This window comes from Xyrauchen texanus, chromosome 3 (genome assembly GCF_025860055.1).
Source record: "Xyrauchen texanus isolate HMW12.3.18 chromosome 3, RBS_HiC_50CHRs, whole genome shotgun sequence".
Taxonomy (NCBI): domain Eukaryota; kingdom Metazoa; phylum Chordata; class Actinopteri; order Cypriniformes; family Catostomidae; genus Xyrauchen; species Xyrauchen texanus.
Window position 1 is genome coordinate 46581602 of NC_068278.1, and position 17393 is coordinate 46598994.

The 17393-nt window shown below is 38.7% G+C and overlaps 1 protein-coding gene across 1 annotated transcript in view; it reads left to right on the forward strand.

Moving 5' to 3' along the window:
• Positions 1-17393, forward strand: part of LOC127633466 (teneurin-1-like) — a 317015-nt gene that overhangs the window by 144209 nt on the left and 155413 nt on the right. Inside the window, exon 4 of the mRNA XM_052112592.1 lies at positions 4442-4679. Within this exon, the coding sequence (XP_051968552.1) occupies positions 4442-4679 (238 nt within the window). The remainder of the gene's footprint in view (positions 1-4441; positions 4680-17393) is intronic.

Sequence of the window (17393 nt, forward strand, 5' to 3'; positions counted from 1 at the left end):
GACATTTGTAAAGCAGCGGGTTGGGCGACACCCAACACCTTTGTGAGATACTACAATCTCAGGGTTGAGTCAGATTCATGCCGTGTTTTCTCAGGTCCGAGCCAGTAGAACTCGGTAACACGCTGATGGGCTGGCCGAGTGAATCGCTTGCGTATATCCCTCGCTTGAGGTAAAACAGTGCGTCTTTTTTCCCAGGAGACTCCACTCAACGTGAATCCCTGGTTGATTCCTCCCTAGCCCTCATGGGTCTGCAGTTCGGCGGAGGAACTTGCTGACCCAAGCCACTGCGGGTACCCTGATGGCTACCCTGTACTGGTATAGGTGCTCCACAGAATAAGGGCCTCCTACGCGGACTCCCCTGTGTGTATTTTCCGCGATATGGTCCCCTTACGAGCAGACCCGCGTTTTCCTTGGGTAATTTCAGCTGCCCCCCGGTCGCCGTGTGTAGCAACTCCACCCTCGCTGAGGCTGGATCTGCCACCGCTCCACTTCCACGTGTCGCCTAAGAACACATGTGACGTATTCATTTACATTTACATTTACATTTATGTATTTGGCAGACGCTTTTATCCAAAGCGACTTACAGTGCACTTATTACAGGGACAATCCCCCCGGAGCAACCTAGAGTTAAGTGCCTTGCTCAAGGACACAATGGTGGTGGCTGTGGGGTTAGAACCTGTGACCTTCTGATTAACAGCCCTGTGCTTTAGCCACTACGCCACCACCACCACGGTGGTATTCACCACCATACCTCCCCAGTTGGGCAGGGGTGGTCTCCGCGGGTCTTTCCCCCCCCCTGAAAATAGGGGAAACTGGGTAAGACCCCCTTCCCTCAATGCGTGTAAGGGCCCCGGCTGTCTATTGCTCTATGCAAGAAACATAGAGAGAAAAGAGGCACAACGTGGAGAGAGCGACAGACGGGGAACGTCTAGGTTACGGATGTAACCTCCGTTCCCTGATGGAGGGAACGAGACGTTGTGTCTTCCCGGTCACGTCGCTGAGCCGAACCGCTGTAGTGGCCAGAACCATTTCCGGCTCCTCAGAAAAATCCTGAATGAACTCTAGTATTTGCCTCGCCTTTATGCCCGTATGTCCGGGGGCGGGGTATGCAAATACTGACTGCCAACTTCTCATTGGCCTTTTTTCAATGGATCAGAGGCATATTCGGCGCTCAAGAGAGACCCCTAGTGTCGCTTCTCCGACACAACGTCTCGTTCCCTCCATCAGGGAACGGAGGTTACATCCGTAACCTAGACGTTCTATGGAATAAGATCTACTTTTTTACCATGTTATTGCAGCAAGATCTACCATGTACAATAAATGCTATACATCATCATAATATCAACATTTCAGAAGTCGATAGTGAAATTTGACGAATCTCAATACTAGCTTCAAAACCACAACAAATAATAAAACTAAACAATATGTTAATTATGGAAGAATGGTTTCAAGTTCTTAAGTAATTATTCAAGACTAGATTAAAAATAATATAACAAAAAGTACAAATTCAGAAAATTCTGTGCTTTTTTAAAAGCTTTAAAAGTTTATAACAGCAGTATCAAGTATTCAAGTAAATATTCAGAATGAAATGCAATATAGAAGTTCTTCTGGTCTTCACTGTATGATTATAATACATTAATACTTTTTAAAACTACTAAAGTTATTCAGTTAAGAGCAGTGAGTGTTTCCTTGTTTTCTTGTTATGGTTGTTTGATTATTATAAAGACACACTAGAGGGCAGCAGGTCTATTAGCTTACATTTATACTTACAAGTCTGACATTTTAATACAAATCTGCTTTTTTCTCCGCTGTTTACGTTCACTTTAGACATCACTCTCTGTGTTTACATAAATACCTCACCAAGATGGGCATTTTGGCTAATTTTTTTAATGTATTTGACCGTTCAGGTGCACATTAGCATGAGCATTTTCAGCACACACACACACACACACACACACATATGCCACCTGTCAATCAAACAGGGCACAGCTGTTACTAGCTCGATAGCGACATATCAAATGATGTGCTCTTGATTACTTTCAACAGCAGAATAAGTATGTACTTTCTAATAAGTGACACAGGCATAGGCTATCACAAATATAGCTGATTTTGTTTTGTTATTGATGTTTTATAAATTGTCTTTCACTTGCCCCTTCAAAATTCCACATGTCCCAAACAAGCATTAATGTCGAGCCCTGTGAGCCATCAAAGAAATGAAGCAAAAGTGGTTACCTGTGTTTAACCTGCTCCTCAGATGCTGAAATAAGTTACTTTGTCAGAGCCGTTAGATAATTGGTTCCTGTGTGTGTGTGTGTGTGTGTGTATGTGCATGAATTTTTTTTTCAAAATTTTGTTCATTAAAATCTCTTGAAAGGGTTGCTTTAAGCTTAAACATTACAAAAAGATTTAAATGCAACAGTCAAATCAACAGAAGTTATACATCCAGAACACATGCTATGACTTTCTCTCCTTTTGCACTGCTCTTGAGTTTGCATCCCTGTGTTAATAGACTCACATTTCTAAAAAAGAAAAAATCATTGGTAACAGTAAAAACTTTGGTTGAATGGTTGAGCTTGATATATAATATCGGCACTACAATTTGTGTAAACACTGAGAAAATGGGATGAGAGTATTTCTTTTTTTCTCGTGATGCTGAAGAAATTGACAAAATTATATTTTGATGTAATTATAACTGTTTTTTCATACCACACAATCATTTTGTTTCACAACATAAAATAGTTTTGCTAACATAATAATAGTGGTTATATTGCTTTTATGGTTATAAATGGTTATGTTGCCAGTGTGTGGACCCTGTTCATGGAAAGTGTAATTTACCTATTCAGTCTACAGAGTATTACACCTAACACATAACAATTTATATAACTGATGAAATTGGGCATTGATCATGTGTTTAAATGCATTTTACTTTTATACACGAGAACATACAAGTGATTAAAGGTAGTGATGTCCCGATCAGCTTTTTTGGCCCCCGGTCCGATATTTAAATATTACATATCTGCCGATACCGAGTCCCGATCCAATACTTGTATTTGCCTAGATATTAGAGCTGCAGACTTTTTTTTTTGTTTGTTTACAAAGATAACTAAGTAAACAAAGTAACTAAAAAATGTCTTCAGCTTAATGCATTTAATTTATAAAACTTATAAAATCATTTTTATAAAACTCACATATAAAATCGAAAATTTTGCAATTACTCTTAAAAGTGGCGTAAACAGATACACTTGAACAGGCCCAAGTTCAACAATAATGAATTCAATAATACAAATTCAAAACATATTCCTTGCGTTGTCACGCAAAATAACAATTACTTGTTTATTTACGATGTGTTCAGCATCTCCTCGATGGCCTGTTTTACATGATCGGCTGTATGAGACCCACAAAACTGGTGTACATTTAATCCTGCACGCTTAATCAAATGGAGGAATCAATCCAGTGTGCTGTGAGGCTGAGCAATGACATGGGGCAAACGTCAGAGCTCCATATGTCAGTTGTAAAACTAACAGCAGTCACATTATGTTTTAAATCACCTCGTATGTTGTCACGAACCTTACTGTACAGCTCTGGCAAGGCGGTGTCTGGAATGTAGTGTCGAGATGGCAGGGCATAGCGTAGATCCAAAAGCTCCAAAAGATGGCAAAAACCTGCATTCTCTACCACAGAGAGGGGCTGGTTTTCCAAAGATATGAATTAAACCACCTTCTCTGTAATCTTTTTGGCCTTTTCGCTCTCTCGATTATATTTTCCCTTCCTTTTAAAAGTTTTGTCCAGTCTTTGTTGCTTCAGCACAGCAGCCTTTTCCTGTGTTGTTTTAGTGAACTCGCCGTATTCCGTTGCATGCTTAGTTTTAAGATGTCGTATCAAATTGGTCGTATTGAACGCATCTGTATTGCTACCGCCTTGTGAAATGATCGGATTGTAGATATTGGAAGTGTGTGTTGGACAGTCTTTGCTTTCTTGTTTAAAATATTTACACAGCTGCTGACATTTTAGCCACGGAATTACTAATTCTAAGTTATTTGTCAGTTTACGCTCTGCCACAAATTGTGCTCAGCTGACGTAAATGATCGGAGTAAGGTGATCAGGCTGTCTGCCGATCCACGATCAATTAAAAAATGCCCATATCGGCTCCGATCCGATACTTGCGATCTGGATCGGGACATCCCCAAATAAATCTGTCCTACAAGGCATTTATAATGAATACAATATACTTTTTTTAATTCATAATGCATAAAGGCTTCAGGTTTTACAAAAGGTTCCTTTGGGTTTGACAAATAAATAGAAGGTTGTAAAAGAAACATGGGGAAAGGAAATAGAGACTTAAAAGACTATCATTAAATATTATGATTAAATATAATAGAATTTTTCTAATTTGCTCATTTTCTTTCCAACTTTCTCTCTTGTCTTATCTTTCTCTTTCAAGATCTTCCTTCCAGTCCTGTAGCCCAGTTCAGCTTCCGACCATTGCCCCCTCCTCCTCCTCCACCCCACGCCTGCACCTGTGCCCGTCCAGCACCAGCTCCCCTTCCGGAGGTTGTGCAGAGGAGCACACTTCCTGCTCGATGCCAACCATTGGACTCTGGAAATAAAGCTGGACAGGATGACAACGGGCAGACACAAAATACCTGGGCACTGAACAGCAACATACCTCTAGAGACAAGGTGATATACAAAGTTACACACACATTGTTTTCTATCATGTTGAAGACTTTCCTTTATTTTCTGTTGTGTTGATACTGAGCTAATGATATTATTTTATCAATTACCCTTAAATCTAACCCCTCACAAACTTTCCTGCAATTTTTTATTTTAATTGAGACATTAATTATGATATTTATTAAGCCATTTTCCTCATGGAGACCATTGGCTGGTCCCCACAATGCAGGTGATTTCAGATTTTACACAAGTTGTGGAGACAATTAGTGTACACAATGTAGGCAAAACCTGACCCAATCACATGTTTAATTAGCTATTAAAATGGGGACAGGCTTCTATTGGTTTAATATAAAGCTTACTATTCTTATTATAGACCAACCCTAACCTGAACCCTACACTAATACACTAGGGAGCTAGGAAAAGTTAAGGCATCATAGGCATGTTCCCAACGCAAAAAAGTAGGTATCTTAATTATGCTGCCTCCTCAGATATCTAATTTTGGCCAAATTCTGAGTTTGCATTTTATGTATCCTTGAGCAGGTTGTCAATCCAAGAATGCAATGTGATGAGCTTGGTTGAAAAATAAATCCAAGATGGTGGACAAAGCGAGATACATTTTGATTATAAATATACTTATAATCCATTCAATATGGAAAACTGTCTATAAAAAAAGTTTAAAATGATAGAAAACTGACTATTTTACCCACAATGTGTGTGTGCTATGTACACTCACTGAGCACCTTTATTAGAAACACTATGGCCATATGTATGTACGTGTATGTATAATTATTTTTTTTTATTATTCCTTTTTTTTTTTTTTTACTATGTGTGTGTGGAGCGGAGGGGGGCGGGGCCGGGTCGGAATATCGCGCGCCCGGTCCCCAATCGGCCTGATGAGGCGCGCAAGGGATAAAGGTGGCCGGTGACGATGGTTCGAGAGAGAAAGAATTACGGGCATGTCCGTCGTGTGTGTTTATGTTTGTGCTTTTGGTTTAAGTTCTCATTAAATTATTATTTATATTGACAAGCCGGTTCTCGCCTCCTCCTTGCCCATCCTTTAACTGTGTTACAGTATGTCTTGCTGCTGTTTTTGTATTGTTGTGCACTGGAAGCTCCTGTCACCAAGACAAATTCTTTGTATGTGTAAGCATACTTGGCAATAAAGCTGATTCTGATAATAAAGTGCCCAACATGGTCTTTTGCGGTTGTAGCCCATCCACCTCAAGGTTCGAGGTGTTATGCATTCTGAGATGCTTTTCTGCTCACTACAATTGTACAGAGTGGTTATCTGTACATTCCTCTTCGTTGCTGTGTCCGGTACATGCTTTGCGTATCTACATGGACTGCATGCAGGGCTTTACATTCTCTGAGCAGCTCTTTATCCAAACAGAGGTTAGCTTACTGGGTTGTTGATGCTATTTCCCTAGCCTATCACACCCAGGCCGTGCACCCCCTTGCGGGTTCAAACACACTCTACGAGAAGAAAGGAATCCTCATGGGCACTGGCCCACGGCACCTCCTTAGCAGACATCTGCAGAGCAGCGGGCTGGGCAACACCCAACACCTTTGCTAGGTTCTAAACCTCAGGGTTGAGTCGGTATCGTCCCGTATTTTCACAGGTCCGAGCCGGTAGAAATTGGTAATACAGAACAACCGACCGGGTGTTCTGCTTGCACCTTGCGCCCTTAACCAAGCTGATCCAGCATGCCTTCTTTCCCAGGTGAGCCAGCAAGCTCTCGCTCCCTGGATGCTCATGCTCCCTAGCCCTCTGGCATCAGATTCAGCAGAGGAATTCGCCGCCAGACCCACCACGAGTCGAGTGCTCCATGTTGGGCTTGGGCTCCACAGGGATATCCCGCTTCAGGCAACCCCCGCCGCCCCGCCCCCCAGCCTTCCCCGCATCTATAGCGTTAAGATAGCCCCAGCTGCTTTTTAACTCTATGACGAGAAACATAGAGCAACAAAAGGCGCGGCTGGCCAGCTGGCTCCCATTCAAATCATATCGCCTGTTTCATGGCTGACCCCATCTATGACCCCAGCTTAGTTGGGATATGTGAAAACAACTGCATTTCATTGCTCTGTACCTGTACACTGCACAATGACAATAAAGTTGAATCTTAATCTTAAATCTTAATATACACAGAGTACAGAACATACGTAGAAATGATTGTATGTGTCTTCAAGAGAAAGAGAAAATATGTGTCGGAAATATTGAAAGACAGATTGAGCAATATGACAATGATGATGATGATGATAAAGATTGAGAGTTGACCTAATCTTGTGAAAGAGAGAAATGGAAGAGTAAATAAATGATGAAGGATAGACCTGTCCGCTTTGAGGGAGGAAATAAAGCTATCTGCTTAGGATGATTGTTTTACTCACAAACCCCAAAGATTTTGATGAAAATGAAAGCTGCGTGTGTGGGCATACAGATGAGTGTTTGTCTGTTGGTGTTTCATTTTTATCGAGATTTCCAGGAAGGTGAATTTATTGGTAGTGGTCAGAATTTTATTTTCAATATCCTGGTTTCCATCCACCTTTTGTACACCACCAGAAGTACATCAAAACTAAATGAAACACCCATTTATTTTGTGTTACTCTAACATTTATAGTTGATAAAATATACCTTGTATATGCCTTTTGATAATAATAGCCTAATAATAATTATTATCATTATTTTAAAAAATATTATTTTATTCTTTCTTTTTTTTTCTATTAGATGAAGCTGACTTTGTAGGCTACCTTACCGGTGGAATATGTTGTGGGGTCTATGGGATATTAATATCTGCATGAAACAGAATTATTTTTGTCTGTGCATGTTACCTTAGGCCGGGGTGCCACCGCCATGACCTACACCCCCCCCCCCCCTTTCCCTGGGGAGTGGCGTGCTTTGCGCCCCGTCAGGTCATCCCCGGCTTTCTCGACCTGGGAGGAGACAGGAGTGGAAAACACCAACAACAACAACAACAAAAAATAGGCGAGGGAAAAGGCCAGCACGGTGCGACAGAGAGAGAGAGAGGAGAGAGAGAAGGAGCTCACTCACCGGTTCTCTGATGTACCATCGCGTGGTCCTCGAACACTACGCCACACTCTCCGGCGGACAACAGCCACTCCTCTCCGGGCAAACCAGAGTCAAATCTCCGACCCCCAGCGGACAGAACGCCCCTCCGCTTTTCTGGCGGCCCCTGGGTAAATTTCCTCCTCCCCTTGCGGACAGCGGTCTTCCCTCGACCCCTCCGTGTTTCTGAGGGACGGCAGGGCACTCCTCCGCCCCTGGCAGCGGCTCCATCACTGCAGGGGAATCCAGTCCCCACTCGTTCCGCGGACGGCGGCCGTTTCCCGCGTCCGGGCGGTCGGGCTTCTCTGTCACCCGGCAGATGGTAGCGGCGCTCCCCTGGGTGGACGGTAGTGTCGAGGACTCTGCGACGGGCATCCCTCCTCCTTCCCAAGGTTTTCGGCACCAATGTAAGGGAGTTTAGATGGGCAAGGAGGAGGCGAGAACCCGCTTGTCAATATAAATAATAATTTAATGAAAACTTAAACCATGAACACACACGTGACGGACATGCCCGTAATTCTCTCTCTCTCGAACCGTTGTCACCGGCCACCTTTATCCCTCACACGCCCCATCAGGCCGAATGGGGACCGGGCTTGCGACATTCTAGCCCGGCCCCGCCCCCCTCCGCTCCACAAATACTAATAATAATAATGTTACATTTATATAGTAAATGACCAGAATTCAAGAACACTAAGCATTTAAAAATGTCAAGAAGAAGAAAAAAAAAGACAGATGTAGCGAATCAGCTCTATGAAATATTAATAATCAATCATAACTTGTTATAATCGATCATGAATATTTGGATCAGTTAATCGGGTTAACTTGATGTAGCTACATTAACATTACAACCAAATGCTCGGTTCATCCCGTGAACACTCAATATTGGTTATTAATTAATTAATTAATAGAAAGGTACATTTCCGGGGCATGGGAAATGTCTTTCTTACTACGTATTAAGAGCAAGTAGTCAAAATCTATGATTAGTGACTTTAGATATGAGCTTGAGACACAGACAACTTTACATGTGACATGAACAAGACTTTATTAACTAGACTAAACATTTAAACTACTCTAACATACATATACATACATGCATACAGTTTATCAAGGGAAAGAGGGTTGAAGCAGAATACAGGAAGGCAAGAAGTTATAGCATTGTTTGAAATTCAGCAGATCAACAGCCTGAGCAAACCATCATATTAGTTCTGACACGCCCTTTTTAGAAAGGGGTGAGGATACAGGAAGGCAAGAAGTTATAGCATTGTTTGAAATTCAGCAGATCAACAGCCTGAGCAAACCATCATATTAGTTCTGACACGCCCTTTATAGAAAGGGGTGAGGATACTTAATGTATCAAATAATGAGACTGAGTTTGATACTTGCATGTCCCATTTGAATTAAACTGTCCTGATGCAATTGTTGAGGCTCCAGTTGATCTTTGATGATGTTGTCTTGATGAGAGAGAGAACCAGTGGGGGTCAGATTGATCTTTGGTGAATGGAAAGACAAGGCCGTAGCCTGGCGCATGCTTGGGAGTCCTTGGGGCCTTCTAGTTCAGCATCATTCAGCAAGAGAGTGAGAGAGCACAAGGCTCAGAGGGCAAGAGAGGCAGGAAGCAAGAGGAGCATAAGAGAGCTAAGAGAGGGCTAAGAGAGCGAAGAGACGAGAGGACTAAGAGAGCAAGAAATAAGAGCTAAGAGCATTTATAACCTTAGAAAACATGTCCCACCTCTCATTGGCTCGACCAATGAGAAGGGTTTGGGTTCCAGGCGGGAATTTGGTTTATTGCTCTTTGTTCTCACATTTCTCATTGCATGAGCAAGAAAGAAACTAGGAAATATACTTGTAATACTAATATGTTGTTGTTATCGACATATCATGTACACAGTCATTTTGATCTTCAAAATACCAAGTTATAGAGACCAAATATTCCACACATATGATTTCGGTTAACCATAGTATGCAAAGTCTGAAACATTAACCCATTAGAGTTTGAAAGAAAACACAGATCAAACAACATTTAGGAAAATTATGAGATGGAACATTAGATACATGTCAATGAATTTATCACATGGATATATAGAATATATATATAGGATTAACAGGGTTCATTTCTCTTTCTCAGTAAGAGAATTAAGTGAGGGTCAGCACTTCTCTGAACATTCCTTTGGAGGTCGTAAAAGTCTCCCTTACTCTGGGCATGAGAGTGTTCCTTTGTCAAGGCTCATTTGCATGTTTATGACAGTAAGAGATTTTGGGCTGAATGACTCAAACGATAGTAAAACATCGCGTAATATCATTCTACAGAGATCTTATATTCGAATTCAGCTCGGACAAATCGTAAGGTTTAATTTGATACCAAGAAACGTGTGTTTAGTACACTTAAAAAGGGAATATACACTCTGAGGCTATTAAATATGAGGCTTCAGAGTTTAAAACACACAACGAAACAGTTCTAATGAGTTTGATATACCTCAGAAATACACAACATACAGGGATTACACGTATTTCATTAGCAATATGCAGTTCTGTGTTTAACTGAAAAACACACACACACACATTGTTACGTTCAAAGTTTCCCCCTTCCTGTCCACACGATAAGCACGTGGTGAGCATGCGGATGTCACATGCGGTTCTCTGTCAATAGTTCATTGTCTCTTTGTCAATACATTTATTGTGCTTGTGGAGACTGGTTGGCACTATTTCAGTAATTAGGGGAGTTTTTAACAGTAAGTTCTTGTTTGTTCGTGAATCTGTTAAGGCCACTGATCCTCCGCCATACCTTACAGTCCCCCATTTCGTCAGGTGGTGTCCCTGTTGGAGACATCATCGGACGACAATCATCACAATGGCAGATGGCAGGTGAATCATGAGGGTTTTGTATGTAGCGAATCAGCTCTATGAAATATTAATAATCAATCATAACTTGTTATAATCGATCATGAATATTTGGATCAGTTAATCGGGTTAACTTGATGTAGCTACATTAACATTACAACCAAATGCTCGGTTCATCCCGTGAACACTCAATATTGGTTATTAATTAATTAATTAATAGAAAGGTATATTTCCGGGGCATGGGAAATGTCTTTCTTACTACGTATTAAGAGCAAGTAGTCAAAATCTATGATTACTGACTTTAGATATGAGCTTGAGACACAGACAACTTTGCATGTGACATGAACAAGACTTTATTAACTAGACTAAACATTTAAACTACTCTAACATACATATACATACATTCATACAGTTTACCAAGGGAAAGAGGGCTGAAGCAGAATACAGGAAGGCAAGAAGTTATAGCATTGTTTGAAGTTCAGCAGATCAACAGCCTGAGCAAACCATCATATTAGTTCTGACACGCCCTTTTTAGAAAGGGGTTAAGGATACTTAATGTATCAAATAATGAGACTAAGTTTGATACTTGCATGTCCGATTTGAATTAAACTGTCCTGATGCAATGTGTTGATGGCTTGAGTTGATCTTTGATGATGTTGTCTTGATGAGAGAGAGAACCAGTGGGAGTCAGAGACAAGGCCGTAGCCTGGCGCACGCTTGGGAGTCCTTGGGGCCTTCTAGTTTGGCATCATTCAGCAAGAGAGTGAGAGAGCACAAGGCTCAGAGGGCAAGAGAGGCAGGAAGCAAGAGGAGCATAAGAGAGCTAAGAGAGGGCTAAGAGAGGGCTAAGAGAATTTATAACCTTAGAAAACATGTCCCACCTCTCATTGGCTCGACCAATGAGAAGGGTTTGGGTTCCAGGCGGGAATTTGGTTTATTGCTCTTTGTTCTCACATTTCTCATTGCATGTGCAAGAAAGAAACTAGGAAATATACTTGTAATACTAATATGTTGTTGTTATCGACATATCATGTACACAGTCATTTCGATCTTCAAAATACCAAGTTATAGAGACCAAATATGCCACACATATGATTTCGGTTAACCATAGTATGCAACGTCTGAAACATTAACCCATTAGAGTTTGCAAGAAACACAGACCACACAACATTTAGGAAAGTCATGAGATGGAACATTAGATACATGTCAATATATTTATCCCATGGATATATATAGGATTAAAAGGGTTCATTTCTCCTTCTCAGTAAGAATTAAGTGAGAGTCAGCACTCTCTGAACATTCCTTTGGAGGTCGTAAAAGTCTCCTTATCAGCCCTGTAACCTGAGACTTGGTTCTGCCAGGGTGTTCGTTTCATTTGGTATGTTAGTTTCGGAGGAGTTTCATAGACCTTTGTATATAATGAATAATTAGTGTGTGTCTGGTTGGTCCAGACCCTACACAGAGCTTGTTTCATTTTCTTCATTTTACATTGAGGAATATTCCTAATAGATGAATACTCTATGGAATATTTAACCTTTTATGGAGCATTTAAACTTTTTTTGGAATAAAGTCTTAATCAGTTAATAACCTTAATCGCTGATATGGATATAAATGTGGTCAACTTAAAGAGACGGGAAGATGAGCTCTGATGTGAAATCACTTCAGGTCAGGAATTTAACATTATGCTCAGGTTTAGGCTATACATGAATACATGGGAATCATTACGTGTGAATTGTGTGATACATTAACATAGACATTTCAAGAAGTGGAAAGTGTATAAGATATGGTATCTTAGTTAATGTTACACTTGACAAGATCCAGACGCGAACAATTAAAGGAGACAGCAAACAGAGTTGAGAGCACACCTATCCGGTCTGAAATCACACTGTGGGCATTTTCATTCACGGTTTACATTTTAGAAATTTTGGCTGACAGATTCATTCATTTGTTGTACTTTTGGATTTGTTTATTTAAAATGTCACTTTATCCTTGTGCTTTTTGGATAATCAGTCGTACAAATATTTTTTATATTATTTAGATGAATCCGTTGATCGTTTTGAAGACGTTGTTATTGCTTTTCCGAATAAGGTATTCGGCTTCGGGCACATCCCTATTATCAAGTCAGAATTTATTCCTTTATGCTTACGAACGAAGCATGATGGCTGTTTCACAAATCGCATGCTGAAGCAGCATGTGAGTTTGAGCTCCTCCCCTAATAGTAAATTAAACTCTGTGTCGGTTCAATTTTTGAAAAGTAACCATGTACTCTGACGAAACAAAATGTATTGCAAGCAACATTTATATCACAAATATTATTAAATATCTTTTTACAGGTATTATAGACATCCTTAATAGATTTATATGAAAATTATGATTTTTCAATGCCAGTTAGGGAGACATTAATTTCACAAATCAGTCATGCTGCAATTAAAAATAGGCTTGCTTGAGCATTCAGTGTCGTTTTTAAGTTTTGCCTTTCATTAGCTGTGACATAATGTATGATGTCCATAGGCATAGAGTGTCTTATTCATTGTGAATCTGTGTTTTCTTAATGGCATGAATCACACTGAAGGCCTAGACTTAAAATGCATGGGCCATCACTGCTCAATCCTATACCCACTGAACAGAGGATAACTGGAGTGATGGAGTTATTGTTTTAGGAAGATTTCTCATATTGTTCAACAGTTTAGTGTTCTTTGTATTTTATTTATTCAATAAAGCCACTACTACATGAATCCAGCTGTCCGCAAACAACAACCAATAACAGATTCCAAGTATTGTGAACTATGCTAGGCACGGCAGGACATTTTATAAACTCACCACTAGCAGCAGGCAGCAATAGAATGTTTGTGTTAGTGGCTATTAGACGAATGCTGGGTAATTGAGCCCTTATGTATTTTCCATCAGCTTCAGTCCTGTTTTTCAAACATCACTTCCTGCCTTTCAAACAGAATAACGTGTCTGAAAGAATCTAACAGCAGGACTGGAGGAATGTAACCTCGCTTGCTTAAAGGGTTAGTTCACCCAAAAATGAAAATTATCCCACAATTTACTCACCCTCAAGACATCCTAGTTGTATATGACTGTCTTCTTTCAGCCAAACACAATCTGAGTTATATTAAAAAAATATCCTGGCTCTTCCAGTATTTATAATCGGAATGAATGGTATCTTAGATTTTGAAGCCCAAAAAAGCACATCCATCCATCAAAATAAGTCATCCATGCGACTCCATGGGGTTAATAAAGTCCTTCTGAAGCGATAACTTTATATTATAACTTTATAAACTATAATAACTGGCTACCGGTAACGGCCGTCCGCATGTTCATGAGAGAGTCCAGGTCCGTCGTATGACGTAGGCGTAGTGTAAGCTCCAGTGAGCAGTCACGAACATGAAAGTGCAGAGGATAGAGGAAGCCAGTGAACGGCCAGACGGCTGTTTCCGGAAGCCATTGATTATAGTTTATAAAGTTATAAATATGGATATTTTTCCTACAAAAATGCATCGCTTCACTTCAGAAAGCCTTTATTAATCCACTGGAGCTGTATGGATTACCTTTTTGATGGATGGTTGTGCTTTTTTGGGCTTCAAAATCTAAGGTACCGTTCACTCCGATTATAAAGCTTGGAAGAGCCAGGATATTTTTTTAATATAACTCTGATTGTGTTTGGCTGAAAGAAGAAAGTCATATACACCTAGGATGGCTTGAGTGTGAGTACATTTTGGGATAATTTAAATTTTTGTGTGAACTAACCCTTTAATAGTTTAAATAAACACACACAGTATCTTGCCTCGTAATAGAGCGCAGAGCAAATGTTAACCATTCAGACATTATTGTTGAAATTTGGGGGTTAAAGAAAAGCAGATTTACCAATTTTGTAGAGTGCTTTGAAAATCCAGCCAATTGCACAGGAAAGTCCTTAGATTAAAGGGCTGCTTAAGTGATTCTGGCACATTTTTGAACAGCAGGCTTGAGCTGAGTGCGGGATGACATTTGCGTTGTATCGTGAACGTGTCAACGTCATGGTGATGTCTATACCTGCTGACATGTTGCGCTTACCCAAATTAACTTTCTCAATTACATCTGGATCAATAGAACAACATTAATGCACAGTGGAGAAACACCCTGCATCAACCCAATCATAAACATATAATTCAGAACACTCGGCGATTCAGTTGACATACTGTAGATTATATATACAATACATATTTTGTAGCCAAGAATTTAACTGAATATTCCATCTCCAATACAAGTTAAGCTCAATTGACAGCATTTTTGGCTTAGCATAACATGTATATTGTTTAAAAGTGTGACAACTAGCCCTGGTCATTACCATATATTGGCATGTATAGAGATATTTTCTAATATGTGATTTTAATATAATGTGTATAATATTAAAAACATTTATGTAAATAATTTATATAAATTAAAATAATTTATATTTATATTGGGGGCCAAACAGGAAATAATTATATTTAAATTCAGAATATATAGTTGTAATTCTGAATATATAAATACAAATCTGAATATATTGTTTTAATTCCTGAATATATAAATATAAATCTGAATTTATAGTTGTAAATCCTGAATATGTAAATATAAATCTGAATACATAGTTGTAAATCCTGATTATATTGTTGTAAGTCTGAATAAATAAATTTAAATCTGAATATATAGTTGTAAATCCTGAAGATATAGTTGTAAATCTGAATATATAAATATATATATAAATATTAATCAGAATAAATCCTTGTTAAATCTGAAAATATATTTATAAAATCACTTTTTATCAGGCTTATTTATGGACAAGCTCTAATTTTCCATATCTGACTAAAACAGTTAATAGAATTATTTGTTTTGCACCATGATTGTCATAATCAGACAACATAACAAGTTACAATTATTTTTGGATTACCAGCTGCAAATGGAAATGTGCTAGATCTCTTAACAACTCCATGTTGCGGACAGCCTTCAATTTTGTAACGCAGAAAATGTCTCCATTTGGTCTGGATAGCTGATTTGGATAATCATTGTACAAAACTGAATTATTTAGACATACGATCTTCTTTTAATTAATCTTTTGGTTTAAGAACATCTGTCTATGATTATGTCTGATCATAAAGTTATAACTTCATATTTATATATTCAGGTTTACAACTATATATTCAGATTTATATTGATATATTTGGACTTAAAAGTATAAATTTGGATTTAAATTGATATATTCTGGATTACAACTATACATTCAGATTTACAAGTAAATATTCATATTTATAATTATGTATTCAAATTACAACAGTATATTCTGGATTAACACCTATATATTCAGATTTTATATAATTATTTCCTGTTTGGCCCCCCATAGATTTAATATAATTGAATATCAATACATTCAAATATACAAAATCATACAAATCAATATAAATTATTTAAAAAACAAAATTATATTTAAATTGTTAATTATAATTGTTTACTTTCAAATGTGCCAAATTTCACAGTTTATCAGAAGTGCTTGTTATAAAATCGAGATGCAGTGAATTAGACATGTTCCATCATAATGCAAGGTGATTTGAGTGAGAAACACAGTCTGTGCAATAGAACATTTTCAGACTGTAGAAATTTGATTTGTAAAACTGTGATCTCCTGTGTTCCCACATGCTATTTTTCTTTCTCTCTTTCTGTCTTTTCGTCTCTCTCTCCCTCCATCTCAGCCTTTCTCTTTGTTTTCGAAGTGATAATTTTTATTTATTTATTCTACAGTAAATAAAGACAGGATTAGTTCTGCGTGTCATAGTGTGAAATTAAGTTTCTCTTTTTTATGGTGGTGATAAACTGTAATTTTTCTCAGTCTCAGTTTCTCAGTCTCAAGCCTCATTCTACCATTGCATGCTCATTTAAACGCTCTTTTCTGGCCTTTGTATAGCAACCCTGTAAGACACTGTAAACAAATAAGCATTTAGTACATGTCTTTTTAGCACTCTGCAACAGTATCAGCACTATGAGTTTTTCTTTACATTTCAACGTCTTACTCTATTTACCTACTTTTGGTCACTCGGGTAGGAGATCAGGAATATAATATAAATATGATTTTTTTTTCTTTTGATTTTGCATACACTATGTACTTTTGCTGTAGTCTTTGTGTAAGCAGAATTAGGTTTTTCTAAATTAGTGGGGCCCAAATGTCCCCAGAAATATCATAAAATCCGTAACAACCTTTTTTGTGTGAACCTTTGGGAAGTCACAACAATAAAAACAATTTTAAAAATGTGTAAAACAATGTTTTAATAAAAACTGTTTGTCTTAAAATGCCTGTAGGGGATAGGGTTATGTTATGTTTTAGTAATTATAATTAGCTCAGTTTAAAGATCAATAGAAGTCAATGGTTTCTGGTATTGTATAAAAAGAAACCTGTGATGTGTGTGTGTGCATGTTCAGTTTTTCCTGTCGTCTTCAATCAATATTGATGTCATGATGCCTTTTTCTACTCATCAGCATATAAATATGTAAATGTGTTAAGACTGATCTATCTTTCAATGATTTGGGGGCCTTATTGATTGACTCTTTTGTCTCTTTGGAAGAGTTACACACACATTTGTCCTTTTATGTTCCAGCACATAGTAAATCCAGATTATCTGATTTTGCAGCGTGATCAATTACTGTTGAGAATCCATGTGTATCTTGGGAATTTGAAGGTCTTCCGTCTGTTGCCTTTGGGCTTTTACCCTAAAAGCTTTAACCAATTTCCCCTTGGCTATCTGTCTATCTGTTTGTCTTTTCTCTGACATATCCACAGGGTTAAATATCTGTGTCTGTGTGTCTCACAC